The sequence below is a fragment of the Meles meles genome, chromosome 4 (genome assembly GCF_922984935.1).
Source record: "Meles meles chromosome 4, mMelMel3.1 paternal haplotype, whole genome shotgun sequence".
NCBI lineage: Eukaryota > Metazoa > Chordata > Mammalia > Carnivora > Mustelidae > Meles > Meles meles.
Window position 1 is genome coordinate 163,374,525 of NC_060069.1, and position 12,617 is coordinate 163,387,141.

Genomic DNA, 12,617 nt, shown 5'->3' on the forward strand with positions numbered 1-12,617 from the left:
CAGTCCCCGAGAGAGGCAGAGCACCAGCCCCCAGAAGCCCCCTGCGCCCCCCACTAGTCCCCGCTGGTCCTGGCCCGGGCCGTGACCACCACCGCCTCTCTGAGTCCGTGGTTGGGATGTGACTGCGGCAGACGGCCTGCAGGTGGGCCTCGTGGAGTGTGCTTGGTGTGCGCGCCCGTTTCTTGGCTCCACGGGACAGTTGGAGGTTCCGCGCCGCCACGTAGGGCTGTGGCCGGGGCCCCTGTCTCGCCGAGAGGGTTTACCTGGGCGCACCGTGTGCGGCCGCTTTCCTGTTGCCAGACGCCTGCTCTTCGCTCCTCCTCGCTGCTGGGAGGACGGCGGCCGCGAGCGTCTGTTCCAGTCTCCTGTGGAACGTGTTGCCGTTTCTCCGCGAGGACTAGTTGGGCACGGGACGCCAGGCCACAGGCAGGTGTGTTCGGTTTTACAAGCCGCGGCTGGACGTCTGGTAGGGTCAGATGTTCCTGCTGTCCCAGCCACAGCGCCCCAGCGTGCCGGCTGCCTGCAGAGTGGGGACGGCGGCTCCTCAGGGCAGCGGCTTGGCCAGCACCGGGCGCGGCGTGGGCGTCCTGGCCGGGTGTGGGTCCGTGGGGCCCCTTGCCTCCGTTGCCGCGTCCAGCAATGCTGGCGGCCCCGCGTCCAGCGCTCTTGCCGACGTTCTCCCGCACCGTGACGGGCGCTCGCTCGCTGGCGGTGTGTGCAGGACGGACAGAAGCTTAAGTCTGTGGCGTCGGGTTTATCTTTATTTAACGCGGTCGTTTCGTGTGTGTGTCTCGTGTGGGAAAACTTCGCCTGATCTCGAGTCCTCAAGATGCCGTCCTGCGTCTCTGACCCCCCCGTCGCTCGGTTGGCTGGGCTTCTGGGCTGTCTCGGGGAGCGTGTGTGGGACTGGCTGTGGCTCGCTGTCCCTGGGGGCGTGCCCGTTCCCGTGCGCGGTTTGTCGAGAAGCCTCTGCTTCCCTCCTTTGCTCGTTTCCGCGTCCTCGCGCACGTCGCTCGGCCTCCTGAGCCTAGTTCGGCTTGGGGGCGCCTCTGTTGGCTGATGCTGCTGTCGGGGGCCGTGGGGTCACGTGGCCACGCCCTCCTTCCCAGTTCTTCGGTGCGGGGCTCCGTGTGCAGTTTACCGTGGGCGCCCCGGCTGCGTGAATCCCGCCCCACCGACACCCCGGCTGCGGTGCCTTGAGTGCGGGTCAGTTCGGGGAGAGCTGCCCTGTTAACAGTGTCCCATCTTCGCGTTCACGAATACCGTCTGTTTCTCCACGTAATGTGGGTCTTTAATTTCCGTTGTCGGCGGCCTGCAGTCTTCCCAGTGCCGGTCTCACGTGCGTTTTTGTCCGTTTCATTAAGCTTATTACTGATAGCTTTATAGTTATAGTTATGGGATTCTTGAAAGATTCATTTTCTAGTTTTCTACTAGTAAATGAGATGGGTTTTTTGTTATTGTTTCTATTAACATATGATGTATCATTTGCCCCAGGGCTGCAGGGCTGCGAATCGGCAGGCTTACCCGCTTCACAGCACTCACCAGAGCACATGCCCTCCCGTGTCCATCCCCCACCGCCCTCTCCACACCCCCTCCCCCGGCAACCCTCATAGTGAATAAGACGCTTTTTAAGAATGTTGTATCCTTTAGCAGCGCTGAAGTCATGTGTCCTGATAGTTACCCTGTAGCTTCCTTAGAACTTCCCACCTAAAACCACGCCACCTAAAATGGAGAGGACGTCTCATCTTCCGCACCTCACGTTTTCGTGTCTTCTCGTCGTCAGGCAGGGGCTCGGGCCTCTGGGGGCAGTGATGGGAGGGGTGCGAGCAGTTCCCAGGCCGGGGTCGGGGCTGGGACCCAGCTGCGCTGTGCATGATGCAAGGTGCCGTCTGTCACGTGCCGTCTGCCGCGTGCCGTCTGCCGCATGCCTGGTTTCTGGGGACCTTCTCTTGTTTCTCGTCGGCCGGCAGGCGTGGACAGGGGAGTCGGGAGAGTGACTGGGGCGCGGCCTTGCTGCCGCCTCCCGAATTCTGAGAGTTGCCTGCCAGCCACACTGGTTGGAACACGTATTTCATTAGCATTCGTAAAATAAAAATATTTCTAAGTGAAAATCAAGTCCCCAGGCAGCCCCGTGCCCGAGGGTGCGCTCCGTCGGTTAAGTGTCCACCTTTGGATTTCGGCTCACGTCCTGTCTCAGGATCCCAGGATGCAGCCCAGTGTCGGTCCACGCTCAGCAGGGAGTCTGAACCTTTCTCTCCCTCTGCCCTGCCCCCACTTGTGCCCACGTGCTCTCAAATGAATAAATCTTAAAAAAAAAAAAAAAAAATTCCCAAGGCTGTGTCCCTACGCAGGCCCTGCCCTCGTCCCTCCTCCAGCGCGGAGGCCCTGCCGGCCGGTGCGGGTTCCTCCTCCCTGTTCTCCGCTCAGCCATGCCAGCCCCCAGCCTACCCCAGAGCCCCCTTCCCAGGGGCTGCGCTGCCCCCTCGGGGTTCCAGACCACTGTGCAGTACCTTCTGGGAGCCCCGTGATGCCTGCTCCCGTCTGTAGGGACCTGCTTGCTCCCTGCCGGTGCGTCCCCGGAGGAGTGTGGGGAGGAGGCATGCATGACCCTCCGCGACTCACTGTTCCTGTTGTCCTCCCCTTGCCCCCTCTTGACGGCGCGGCCCCCACGCCCGCCGCGCACAGGCCGCCGAGCCAGCGTCCCTTTTCAGAAAGAGCCCGGCACGTGCGGCTTGGTGTTGGCCTTCGCCGTTAGGCTGCCGGCCTGCCTCCGGCCTCCCCAGCCGAGTGGAGGTGCCGCCTGCCGGCCCGCACAGACAGAAAGCCGGTCGCTTGCGTGCTCGTCCCTTGCTCTCTGCTCCTCTCGCTAACCACCATCCTCCTCCCCCAGAAATCGAAGCCATAAAGCTGGCGGAGCAGCAGCGCAAGGCCGAGCGGAGACGGAAGGCCACGGCGGTGGTGGGGGACCTGCAGCCCCTGAGAGACGCCCTCCCCGAGCTGCTGGAGCTGGAGGCGGGTGCGCGGCAGCCCCGTGCCCGAGGGTGAGTGTCCGTCTGTGGCCTGGGGATTGCGGCACCAGGATGGGGCTGGCCCTTCCAGGGCGGCAGCCACTGACCTGTGTCCAGAGCTCCGAGAAGAACCGGCAGGGAGCCGGGGGGAGGCAGAGGCCGCCGAGGTGCCTGACCTCCTTGTTGGTGCAGAAGCCCTCGCTCCCGTGGCCTGAGCCTCTGGGCAGGCAGGTGGTGTGGTGACTCCCTCGTGTGGGGCTGGGAGCCCTGGGGCCTCTGGCGGCGAGGGGCCTGACCGGCGTGTGGATGAGGGGCGCCGTCGGCCTTCTCCACTGCGGGCCTCGGAGCGGCTTAGCCGGGAGGGCCGCGGAGGGTGGGTCCTTCCAGCTGCTGGGCTCGCCCCGCAGGGACACTGCCTGCCACCACACCCCCTGTCTTCAGCTGCCCCTCTCGGAAGCACACAGGCCTCCTCACGACTCGCGTGCTCTATGGAAGCCAGTCCCTTTGTGGTCCCTCCCTGGGCCCCACTGCATTGGCCTGGCAGGGCGGCATCCGACGACAAGCTTAGGGCCACTAGGCCGCAGGGTCGGAAGATCCCAGGCCGGCCCCCGGGATGGAAGCACCCAGAACCTTTGGTCCGGACAGGGAGTGGCCTTCACGGTTGAGACTGGAGATGGAGCCAGAGCCTGAGAGGCAAATCCCCCCGGTTCTCGACAAAAAATGTGACCCCGGTCAAGTGTCCTTTCCCTGCTTTCAGTTTTCTCATCTGAAAACTGTGCTTGGGGCTCCCGGGGGGATGAAGAGCCACGTAAGCACCCGGCCGGCTGCCGAGGGGAGGGTGCGTGGCCTTGCGCCCCCTGGGTGCCGAACTGGGCCGGAGCCGAGGTGGCTTCCTGCGCTCTGGGTGCGGGAAGGTCCCCAGTTTGTCTCCCCGCTGAGCCTCCTACTGGACAGGGTCACTGTCCCTCCTCAAGTGTGTCTTGGCTTGGGGGGGCTGTTTGTTTGAATAATGTTATTTTAGAAGAGTTTCAGATTACGGAAAAATGATGAGATGACTGAGAGTTCCCACGTCCCTGACACCCAGCCCCTCGTCAGCGGCAGCTTCCAGGGTGCGTCGGGCGCCGTTAAGGAGCCAGCGTTATACGTGAATAACAGCGATAAATAAGAGCGATGGGATTAAGCTCACAGTTTATTCAGATTTCCTCAGACTCCCCTAACATCTGCCCAGGAGCCCGTCCAGGACACCACGTGACATCAGTCACATCCCTTTCCATCTCCTCTTGGCTGTGACCGTCCCTCCGAGGACCCCGACCGTTGGGTGGAGGCCCAGTCAGGCATTTGGGCAGACGCCCCTCGCTGGGATTCCCATGGTGGTTCTTCATGGGTGGACCGGGGTCAGGGGCTGTTAGGGGGAAGACTGCAGAGGGGAAGTGTCCATCTCCTCCCATCCGGCCCACGTGCCTGCAGTCAGCACGACCTGTCACTGCTCATGTGGGCCATGGTCACCTGGCGGAGGAGGGTCTGCCGGGTGTCCCCACCCCATGTGGGTCCTTCCCTTCCCTGCATAGTCCCCTGCGGCACAGCCACACCTAAGAAGGGGAAGCCGCTCCCCGAGGACAGAGCGGCTGTGCAGACACGGGGGTTCTTCGGAGGAGAGAAATAGGTTTCGGACCAGCGCACGTGAGCCGCAGACCATGTCCGTGCGCTGTGGGTAGTTCCGTACAGAGCGGGCTGTGATCCAGCACGACTTCACTCTGTGGCTGGCGCCGGTCCGGCTCTGGCCACCGGGAGCCCCTTCAGGTGGCTCCTCTGTCCCTCTGACACGCCCGTCAGGGTGGGGGCTCCTTCCTTTCTGGCTCTGCCTGGTGCTCCAGCCCCACCCCACCCCTCCCAGGGGCAGGTCCTGCCTGATCTGGAATCAGCGTTTCTGTGGGCTCCCGGGTCTGCCTTGCTGTGGGAGTGAGGCGCTGTGTGTGCGCCCCCAGTGCGTTCCTGCAAAGGTACCATGACAGTATACAAGACCATCCTTTTTGTTTGTTTGTTTTTCTGAGATTTTATTTTTAAGCAATGTCCACACCCCCGTGGGGCTCAAGCCCACGGTCCTGACACCAGGTCACACGTTCCACTGACGGAGCCGGCGGCCGCCGCAGCACCACCTTCCCTTGTAACACTGGCCTGGAGTCTGAGGGTCCCCAAGATCACTCTTAGTTTCACTTGTTCCCTAGGACTCAGAACTCAGCAGGCTGAAGGGAACGGGCCAGAGGTAGCCACGGGAGAGGCCCTTGGGCGGGGACCAGGAGGGTCCAAATGCAGAGCTTCCCGCCACCCTGTCCCCACGGGGTGGGGTGAGGGTACAGCCCGTGTCTGCGTCTACAGTACACAGGGACTGTGGCAACCAGCCGTGCTCCCCGAGCTCGGGGTCCCCCTTCCCCAGGCGGCTGGTGAGCTTTGCCTTCGTTTCCTTTTTCTCCATCGTGCTTCCGAGCCGGCTGAGGCCCAGCTGGGAGCTCCCAACCCCATCTTCCAGGGTAGAGTCCCCGGGCACTCACCCCTCAGCCTTGCAGCCCTGAGCACAGGCCAAGCCCTCAGTGTGGTCACAGGAGGCGTTTGGTCCCCTTCCTGTCTCACGGGACAGGGTCCTGGAGGCAGGGGGAGCTTCCGCGCTGGACGGGCCCCACCAGCGGCTGAGTCTAGGAAGCAGGCAGATGGCACAGGGACTGCTGATTAGTGTGTGTTGTCCCCCTCCTCTGGGTGTGTCCTGGCGTCGGATGGGATAGGCGGGGGCTGGCCTTGTGGCCCTGGACCCCCAGGCCCGAGCGTGAGGGTCACCAGTCACCTACTGGGCCGCCCTGACCAAGGCCCTGGGCCACTCCAAGCTCGTCCCACACCTGTGATGTGGCCTCGCGGGGCGGGGACCACAGGGAGCCTGGGGTCCGAGAGGTCTGAGCGCGGCTTCCCAGACGGTGTCCCCTGCCATCTGGGGGCACCACACAGCACAGGTTGCACCAACGCAGTGACACTGTTCTTCGGTGGAAGGTTGGTTCTCTAGGAGACCGTTCTCTGGGAAAAGAGCGAGAGGCCAGGGTCACCTTGTCTCTTCTGGAAGCGGAGTGGGAGCCGCCAGGCCAGCCACCTGTTGGACCCCACATGGGCCTGGTGGCCTTGACCACGTCTTGAGGCTGCTGCCACGGATTCTCAGAGCGCCCCTGGGCAGCAACCAGGGTCGGGGGTGCTTCCTGCCGGCTCAGCCCCCCGGATCTTACAGACCAGCAGCCGCGACGGAGAGCGGGCCGGGAACAGTGCCGCGGGACCCGCTGGGCCGCCCCCGGCTGGACTTCACGGCCTCCCCTGGAGCTGGGGATCTGGATGAACCTGCATCGTTTGGGGTTTCTACCTGCTTGGTTTCCTGGCCCCGGGGGTGGGACGTGCCATGTGGGCTCCGGCGCATCGGCAGGCGAGTGCTGGGGCTGGGCTCTGCTGCCTGCAGGAGAGCCGCAAAGCTGGGAGTTTCCTGGGTGCTCCCGCAGGAAAGCATTTGCCGGTGTGACAGGGAAGCTGAGGTTTCAGGGATACAAAGCGTGTCCCAAGGGTCACCCCTGGTCAGCTGCTGTCCGGAGCCGCTGCCCCCAGTGCTGGTGGGGCAGACTCCTTGCCAAGTGCGGAGCCCGACGCAGGGCTCAGTCGCGTGACCCTGAGATCATGACCTGAGCCAGAATCCAGAGTCAGATGCTTCACTGACTGAGCCACCCAGACAGTCCGATTATACCTTGTTGTGGATGGGATACGGGGTGTTGGGGTGGGGGCTCGGATCCAGGGCCTGGAGATGCTGGCCACTGCGAGAGGGGCCTGCTTGGGGTGAGCACGGGGAGGGACGCCGGCGAGAGGAGCAGAGCCGTGGTGGCTTGGGGAGCGGGTGACGCGTGAAAGGCTGGCCGCAGGCAGGGCGTCGGCGACGGGCCAGGGGTATGTGTGTCTCTGAGCCGCCATCTCCGCAGCAGGCCTGCGCAGCTCACGGACACAGGAGACAAATCTCCCATTCATATTTCAACGGAAACCATGAATAAAGGACGAGGTCTCCCGGGCTGGAGGCTAAATTTAGGTGTTGGCCCGGGGCTCTGGTGTTCTCGCCCTTCTTGGTGACAGCTGCGCAGGGCGCAGACTGTGCTGGTGACTGGCGTCACACCGGAGAAGGTCGGGGGAGCCTGTGCTGACTTGCTTCTCTGTGTCCCCAGCAGGGTGAGCCGCAGGCCCCGGCCCGCGGAACTGAGCCGCATGAGCGCCGCGGAGAGGCTCCACCTGCTGTGAGTCTGGCCGCCGCCACGGTGGGCCTGCAGGGTGCCCGCTCCCGTCCTCCCCCGCCCCAGGGCTGTCCGGCCTCTGGCCAGTGGCTCCTCTCATTGGCACGGAGCAGCCTGTTTGGAGCTGGGCCGGGGAGCCCGATGCGGGGCTGGATCCTGGGACTCCGGGATCCTGACCTGAGCCGATGGCCGTGGCTTCACTGACTGAGCCACCCGGGCGCCCCGCCCCTGTGCTTCTGAGAGGCGGTGTGACCACAGGCTCCACGTGGGGGCTGGCTGGGCGTAGAGACCCACATGGCGAGAGTGGCGGCCACCACTGTGGACCGCTGGGGCTCAGACCTCCGCCGGAGGAAGGCCTCCAGCTCCCGCCAGGCGCCCGTTTGTAGGCACGGCCCGTCTCCGGCCCAGGGCAGCAGCACGGGAAGGCGGCCACCTCCCCTCCGCCTCTTCCTGCCTCAAATAGCAGCTCCGCATGGGAGTTGGGGGTGGGGGGCCAGGAGCCCACGTCCTGGGGGGTGGGCAGGTGCCAGTCCCTCAGCTGCGGCTGTGTACGGTGATCCCAGAGCCTGTGCCATCCTGAGGGGCCCCAGGGCAGCCGCTCCCGCCCCCCGCCCGGGCCAGGCCGCTCCTGGGCCCCCTCCCTGCCCTGCTGCCTTCCCCACCAACCCCCATTGCGTCACTGCCCCCACCCACCGCCCCATGGCCACCCTCGGGCTCCACGGACTCTGCCCTCTGGCGCCTGGCCTACCCACCCCAGTGTCTAGCTCGCCTCAAGGTGCCCAGAGACGGCGTGGCCGGGCTGGGGGGCTGCCGACACTCCCTCTGCCCCCTCCCCACGCGGAAGGCTCAGGGTTTGCTGACCTGCTCCGATCTCGCTTCTTTCAGGGAGGAAGAAAGCGCTCGCTTTCGGGAGCTGCTGGCCAGTCCAGCCTACAGGGCCAGCCCCCTCCTGGCCATTGGGCAACAGCTGGCCCGGCAGGTGCAACTGGACAGCAGCATCCGGCTCTGACGCAGCCTGCAGGCGTCCCAGGAGCGCCAGGGATCCGCCCCCTGCCGTCCTTGCCCCGAGCCTGGCTGGAGAGCCCACCGCGAGAGTGACGAGGGCACGGTCTCAGGTGTTGGGGTGAGGGCAGCTCCTCTGTGCTCCCCACAGTCCCTGGGCTTCCTTCCAGACTGCTCTCGGGCTGCCCGGGGTCCCTCGGCACGACCCTCACCCGGCTGGCTGTGTGCCTCCCCAGCTTCTCTGCGGCCCGAAGTGCTGTCCAGGCGGGTTCTGTGGGCGCCTGCTGCCCTCCTGGTTCCCAGGGGTTCCTGTCTGCTCCTCTCGGGTCATGGCCCCCGTGCCCCTCCCCCAGCCCTTTCCCCCCGTGTCTCCCTTGGGCTCCGAGCCCGTGTCGTTCCCGACCTGCGCCTGGCATTGAGGCGAGCAGGGCCACTGTCATCCAGCGGTCCCGAGACAGGCCTGGTCCCACCCGGAAGCAGGATGGGCGTTTCCTCTCTGAAGCCGGGGTTTGGAGGCCAGGCTGCAGGAATAGACTTCATCCCTAAGGGCCTGGGCTTGTCCGGGGGGTGTGTGCGGTGTGGGGGCACCCTGTCCACATCCCATGGGGTCAGTGGTGCTGGTTGTGTGGCCCGGTGGCCTGGGCACCCAGGGCGGCAGCTCCAGACCCAGGGAAGCCACATCACCCTCGGGGCCGGGGCCGGGATACCCAGTACCCCATGCCTGGCGGTGGTGTGCGGGTGGGGTGTCCAGGAGCCAGGCACTCTGGGCTTTGTGGCCGAACCGGCGTGAGCTCTGGAAACGTCGTCGACCTCTGGTGCCACGGCTGGTGTGCCCGCAGCTCCCGGACACCGAGCAGCATCTCCCAAGGCTCTGTGGGCATGGGTGGCTGAAGGGAGTCCGAGCCTGTGCCCCGCATCCTGGACCCCTTCTCGCCAGCAGAGCACACAGCGTCGTGCCTCCCAGGAACAGGACACAGAAAGGGACAGGTGTGGCCTCTGAGGCTGCGGGTGGGAGCCTGAGTTCCCTCAGCCGGAGGTCAGCACGGCCGTCTGGACGGGCCCGCCATGCTCTCTTGTCTTAGCGCGGACGCCGGTTCCCTGTGAGTGAGATGAGCCATTCACAACGTGGTGCTTGTGATCAACTTGCGTTTGTAATAAACACGTGCGGGAGAGCCCGAGTGGCGCCCGGCCGCCGTCTTGGCGTTTCTCCATCACGCTTTTCCGAGCGTCTGAGTTTGGTGGCAGTGACTGCGAGCGTGTTACGTGTTGTCTGAAGGGAACTACTCCCCGGCCTCCCGCAGCTCCAGAGCGGGCAGGGGAGGGGTGCGTGGAGGGTAGGCTGCCCTGACCACTGACCTCTGAAGGACCCCCCCGGGAGGCCTCGAATGTGTGGGACCTCAGCCCCAGAGCACAGTGCTGGACGCCAGGGACAGCCGTGGCGGAAGAGGCCGTCCCTGGGTGTCGCCTGGACGTGGCCGGACTCCTGCCTGCACGTGCGTGGTTTCTGGTGTGCACAGCGTGGGCGTGACCACATGGCAGGTTAAGTGGTGAGAGGAACAGTTGTGTGCGTGCAGGGCTGCGTGGGTCTCTCTCTGGCACAGACGGTGCCCGCAGGCTCACCTCTGCAGGTCCCCCGGCCCCAGCCTGACGTCGTCAGGACCCTCTTCTGAAGGACTCCAGCGACCCACCGGGATCCTCCCTCTCCAGGACCCTCTCCTCTTCCTCTGGGGTCCCAGTTGCCACGTCCGCTGTCCCATTCTTCTGGTGTGCATGCGTGTGCATGTGCGTGCGTGCGTGTGCGTTACCGGCGCCATGGGACCCGTGTAACAGACGTGCCCCCGGGCGTGGAGCCGCCTGTTCTCCCCACAAGTGTGGGCCGAGCCGGACGCTTGCCTGCGGCACCCACTGAAGTTGTGTCTTGGGCAACACGTCTGCAGATGGGGTGACGTCAGACACCGGGAATGCGTTCTCCCGTGGAGTCTGGTCCCTGCCGGCAAGCCCACGCCGCCTCCGGAGGCCTCCAGACGGGGCGGTCCCGTCTGCCAGCAGCTCTGGCGTCCCCGGCTGGTGGCTGCATCACTCCCATCGCTCCTCTCCCTCCCGGGAGTCACTGGTCAGGCCGCTGCCCTGTAGGACGACCTCCCCTCAGGTAATTCCACCGTGGGCTCCATTTCCAAAAACAGTCGTGCTCTGAGGTTCCAGGTAGACGGGAATCATTGGAGACACTTTGGGTCTGGGGAGGGTCAGGGCAGTGGGATTCTCAGAAGCTCCCGGGTGAACCGAGGGTCCACATCCAGAGTCGACGGCCACTTGCCAAGTGGGGCAGGGAGGAGGCGACCTTGCCTATGGGCAAAGTGCTGGGCGACGGAGGCTTCGTGGTGTGGGACAGCCATGTGGGGGAAGGACGGGGAGGCGTGGGGCAGCCGTGGACAGCACTACGCTGGGGCCTTGGGCGGTGGGCTGGGCGTCCCTTCATGGTGATGAGGGCCTCCTGGTGCCCCCGGACCTCAGCACCCAGCCCTTGTCCTGCCTGGTGTTAACCTTACGTTCTCAGAGCTGCCTGGCTTTCCCGAGGACAGAAACGCTTGAGGGCGGGGGTGGTTTGCCCTGTTGGGTACGGCAGTGAGTCAGTGAATGAACCAGAGACAGCAAACGGTGGCCTGCGTTGGCCAAGGTGACCAAGCCCGGGGTCTGGGTGGGGCGGTCTCGTGTCTGCACAGGGTGTCCCCCAGGGAGAGGGTTCCTGGGGCCCTGACTCTGAAGTGCCTGGAGGGGAGGAAGGAGCTGGTGTGAACGTACGGCCTTCAGGGGTCCCTCTGTTCCAGGCAGGCCAGCAGGACTGGCTCACATTGGCTTACTGTCTCTGCTGTCTGGGTTGCGGGGCTGCACCAGGAGGGGCCTGGGTCTGGCGCCGGGCGGATGGTGACGTGTGGCCCCAAGGCAGCCCCGCGGCCTCCGTGTGCTGGCTTTCCCGTGGGCTCAGCCTCCCACGGCTCTGCTTCAGAGCCTTTTTCTCGGGCACAGACAAGTGTCAGTGCGGGGCCGTCTCCGCTGGATGGTGAGTCAGGCGCGGGCAGCGCTGCCTGTGAAGGCCCCGTGTCGCATGGAAGTCAGGTGTCGTGCAGACTGCCTCTGGAATACCCTTCAGGCAGCGCTAACGCCCGAGACGGCTGCTTAGGCTAGTCACGTTGTGCTGAGATGTTGGGGCCTGGCCCTGGCAGGTTCTTGGCCGCCACCCCATGACCCGGGTTCCAGGGTGCCGCTCTCGGTGCACGTTTCCAGGACACCGGGAGAGCCAGTCGGCTCCTGGAGATAGCAAGACGCCAGCCTTCCGGTCTCTGATGTCGCGTTCCCGGGCCAGCTAGCCCCTGCTTCTGGACCTGAGACCCTTGGCTTGCGTGGACAGCTTCCTTATTTAGAAGTCAGACTCAATACGCTGCATTTTCTTCTAAAGGTATAAAAATAACACGGTCACAGTGATAATTACAGACGTGCTCGTGATGTTGGCTTGTGTTGAGGCTTTGTTAAGATTGGGAAATGTGACTTTTCAGATTCTGGGGAGAAAATAGTGCTTGCTTGTATCTGAATTCAGATGCCTTCTGGTGCCACAGAGGCTGCTGGGCCCGGAGTCTGCGGGGCCTCCTGCCAGGCTGAAGCCTTTTCCGGTCCTGTTCTCCTGGTCTCTGCTGGCGGAAGAGGGGGCCCTGAGGCCTGGGACTTTCTCTGCAGAGGAGGGAGCCCAAGAGCCCAGAGAGGGGAGTGCCCCTGGGCTGGGGCTGGAGCTGGGGTAGCAGGTGCTTCCCCTGCAGAGGTTGAGGTCCTCAGGAATGCAGAGCTTCCAGCCTCCCCCCCCCCAGCCCCCGGACCCCCACTGAGGCCATTGACCTTCACTCTGGGTTCTGGTCAGTGGCCGACAAGGACAGCACAGGGTTCGGGCGCCTGTCTCCCTGCTCGGGTGCCCAGGGCTTGTGCACAGCAGTAATTATTCCCGCCTCCGGGCTCCTAAGTTGGGAACAGATTCTAATTACATCACAATGTGTAATTAGAGAATCTGTCCTGGTCAGCCCCCCGGGCTCTGGGCGCCTGTGTGAGCGGCCCTCCCCCTGCCTCCTGTAGATGCATGCCCCTGGGTCTGACGGACCTGGCCATCACGCCCCCGCCCAGCAGGCAAAGGTGCCCCGTCCTCTGGCCTACCACCTGGCAGGGTGGCTGCCCCCCACCCCGCTCATTCCCAGCCAGCCTTTCTGTCCCAGTCTGTGGCGGGTCCTTGGGCCATACCCAGCACACGCCAAGGAAGTGCAGGCTGGTG

General features: G+C 64.6%; 1 protein-coding gene across 2 annotated transcripts in view; it reads left to right on the plus strand.

The window, feature by feature from the left end:
* The window catches only part of SLX9 (SLX9 ribosome biogenesis factor), a 30,031-nt gene extending 20,497 nt beyond the window's left edge, over nucleotides 1-9,534 (plus strand). Inside the window, exons 4-6 of one of the 2 annotated variants that reach the window (XM_046001754.1) lie at nucleotides 2,891-3,041; nucleotides 7,244-7,309; nucleotides 8,192-9,534. In XM_046001754.1, coding sequence (XP_045857710.1) covers nucleotides 2,891-3,041; nucleotides 7,244-7,309; nucleotides 8,192-8,315 — 341 coding nt within the window. In that variant the 3' untranslated portion in view covers nucleotides 8,316-9,534. Of the gene's footprint in view, nucleotides 1-2,890; nucleotides 3,042-7,240; nucleotides 7,310-8,191 lie in introns of both variants that reach the window. The other variant, XM_046001753.1, reaches the window with a different exon arrangement.
* Nucleotides 9,535-12,617: the final 3,083 nt, after the last annotated feature.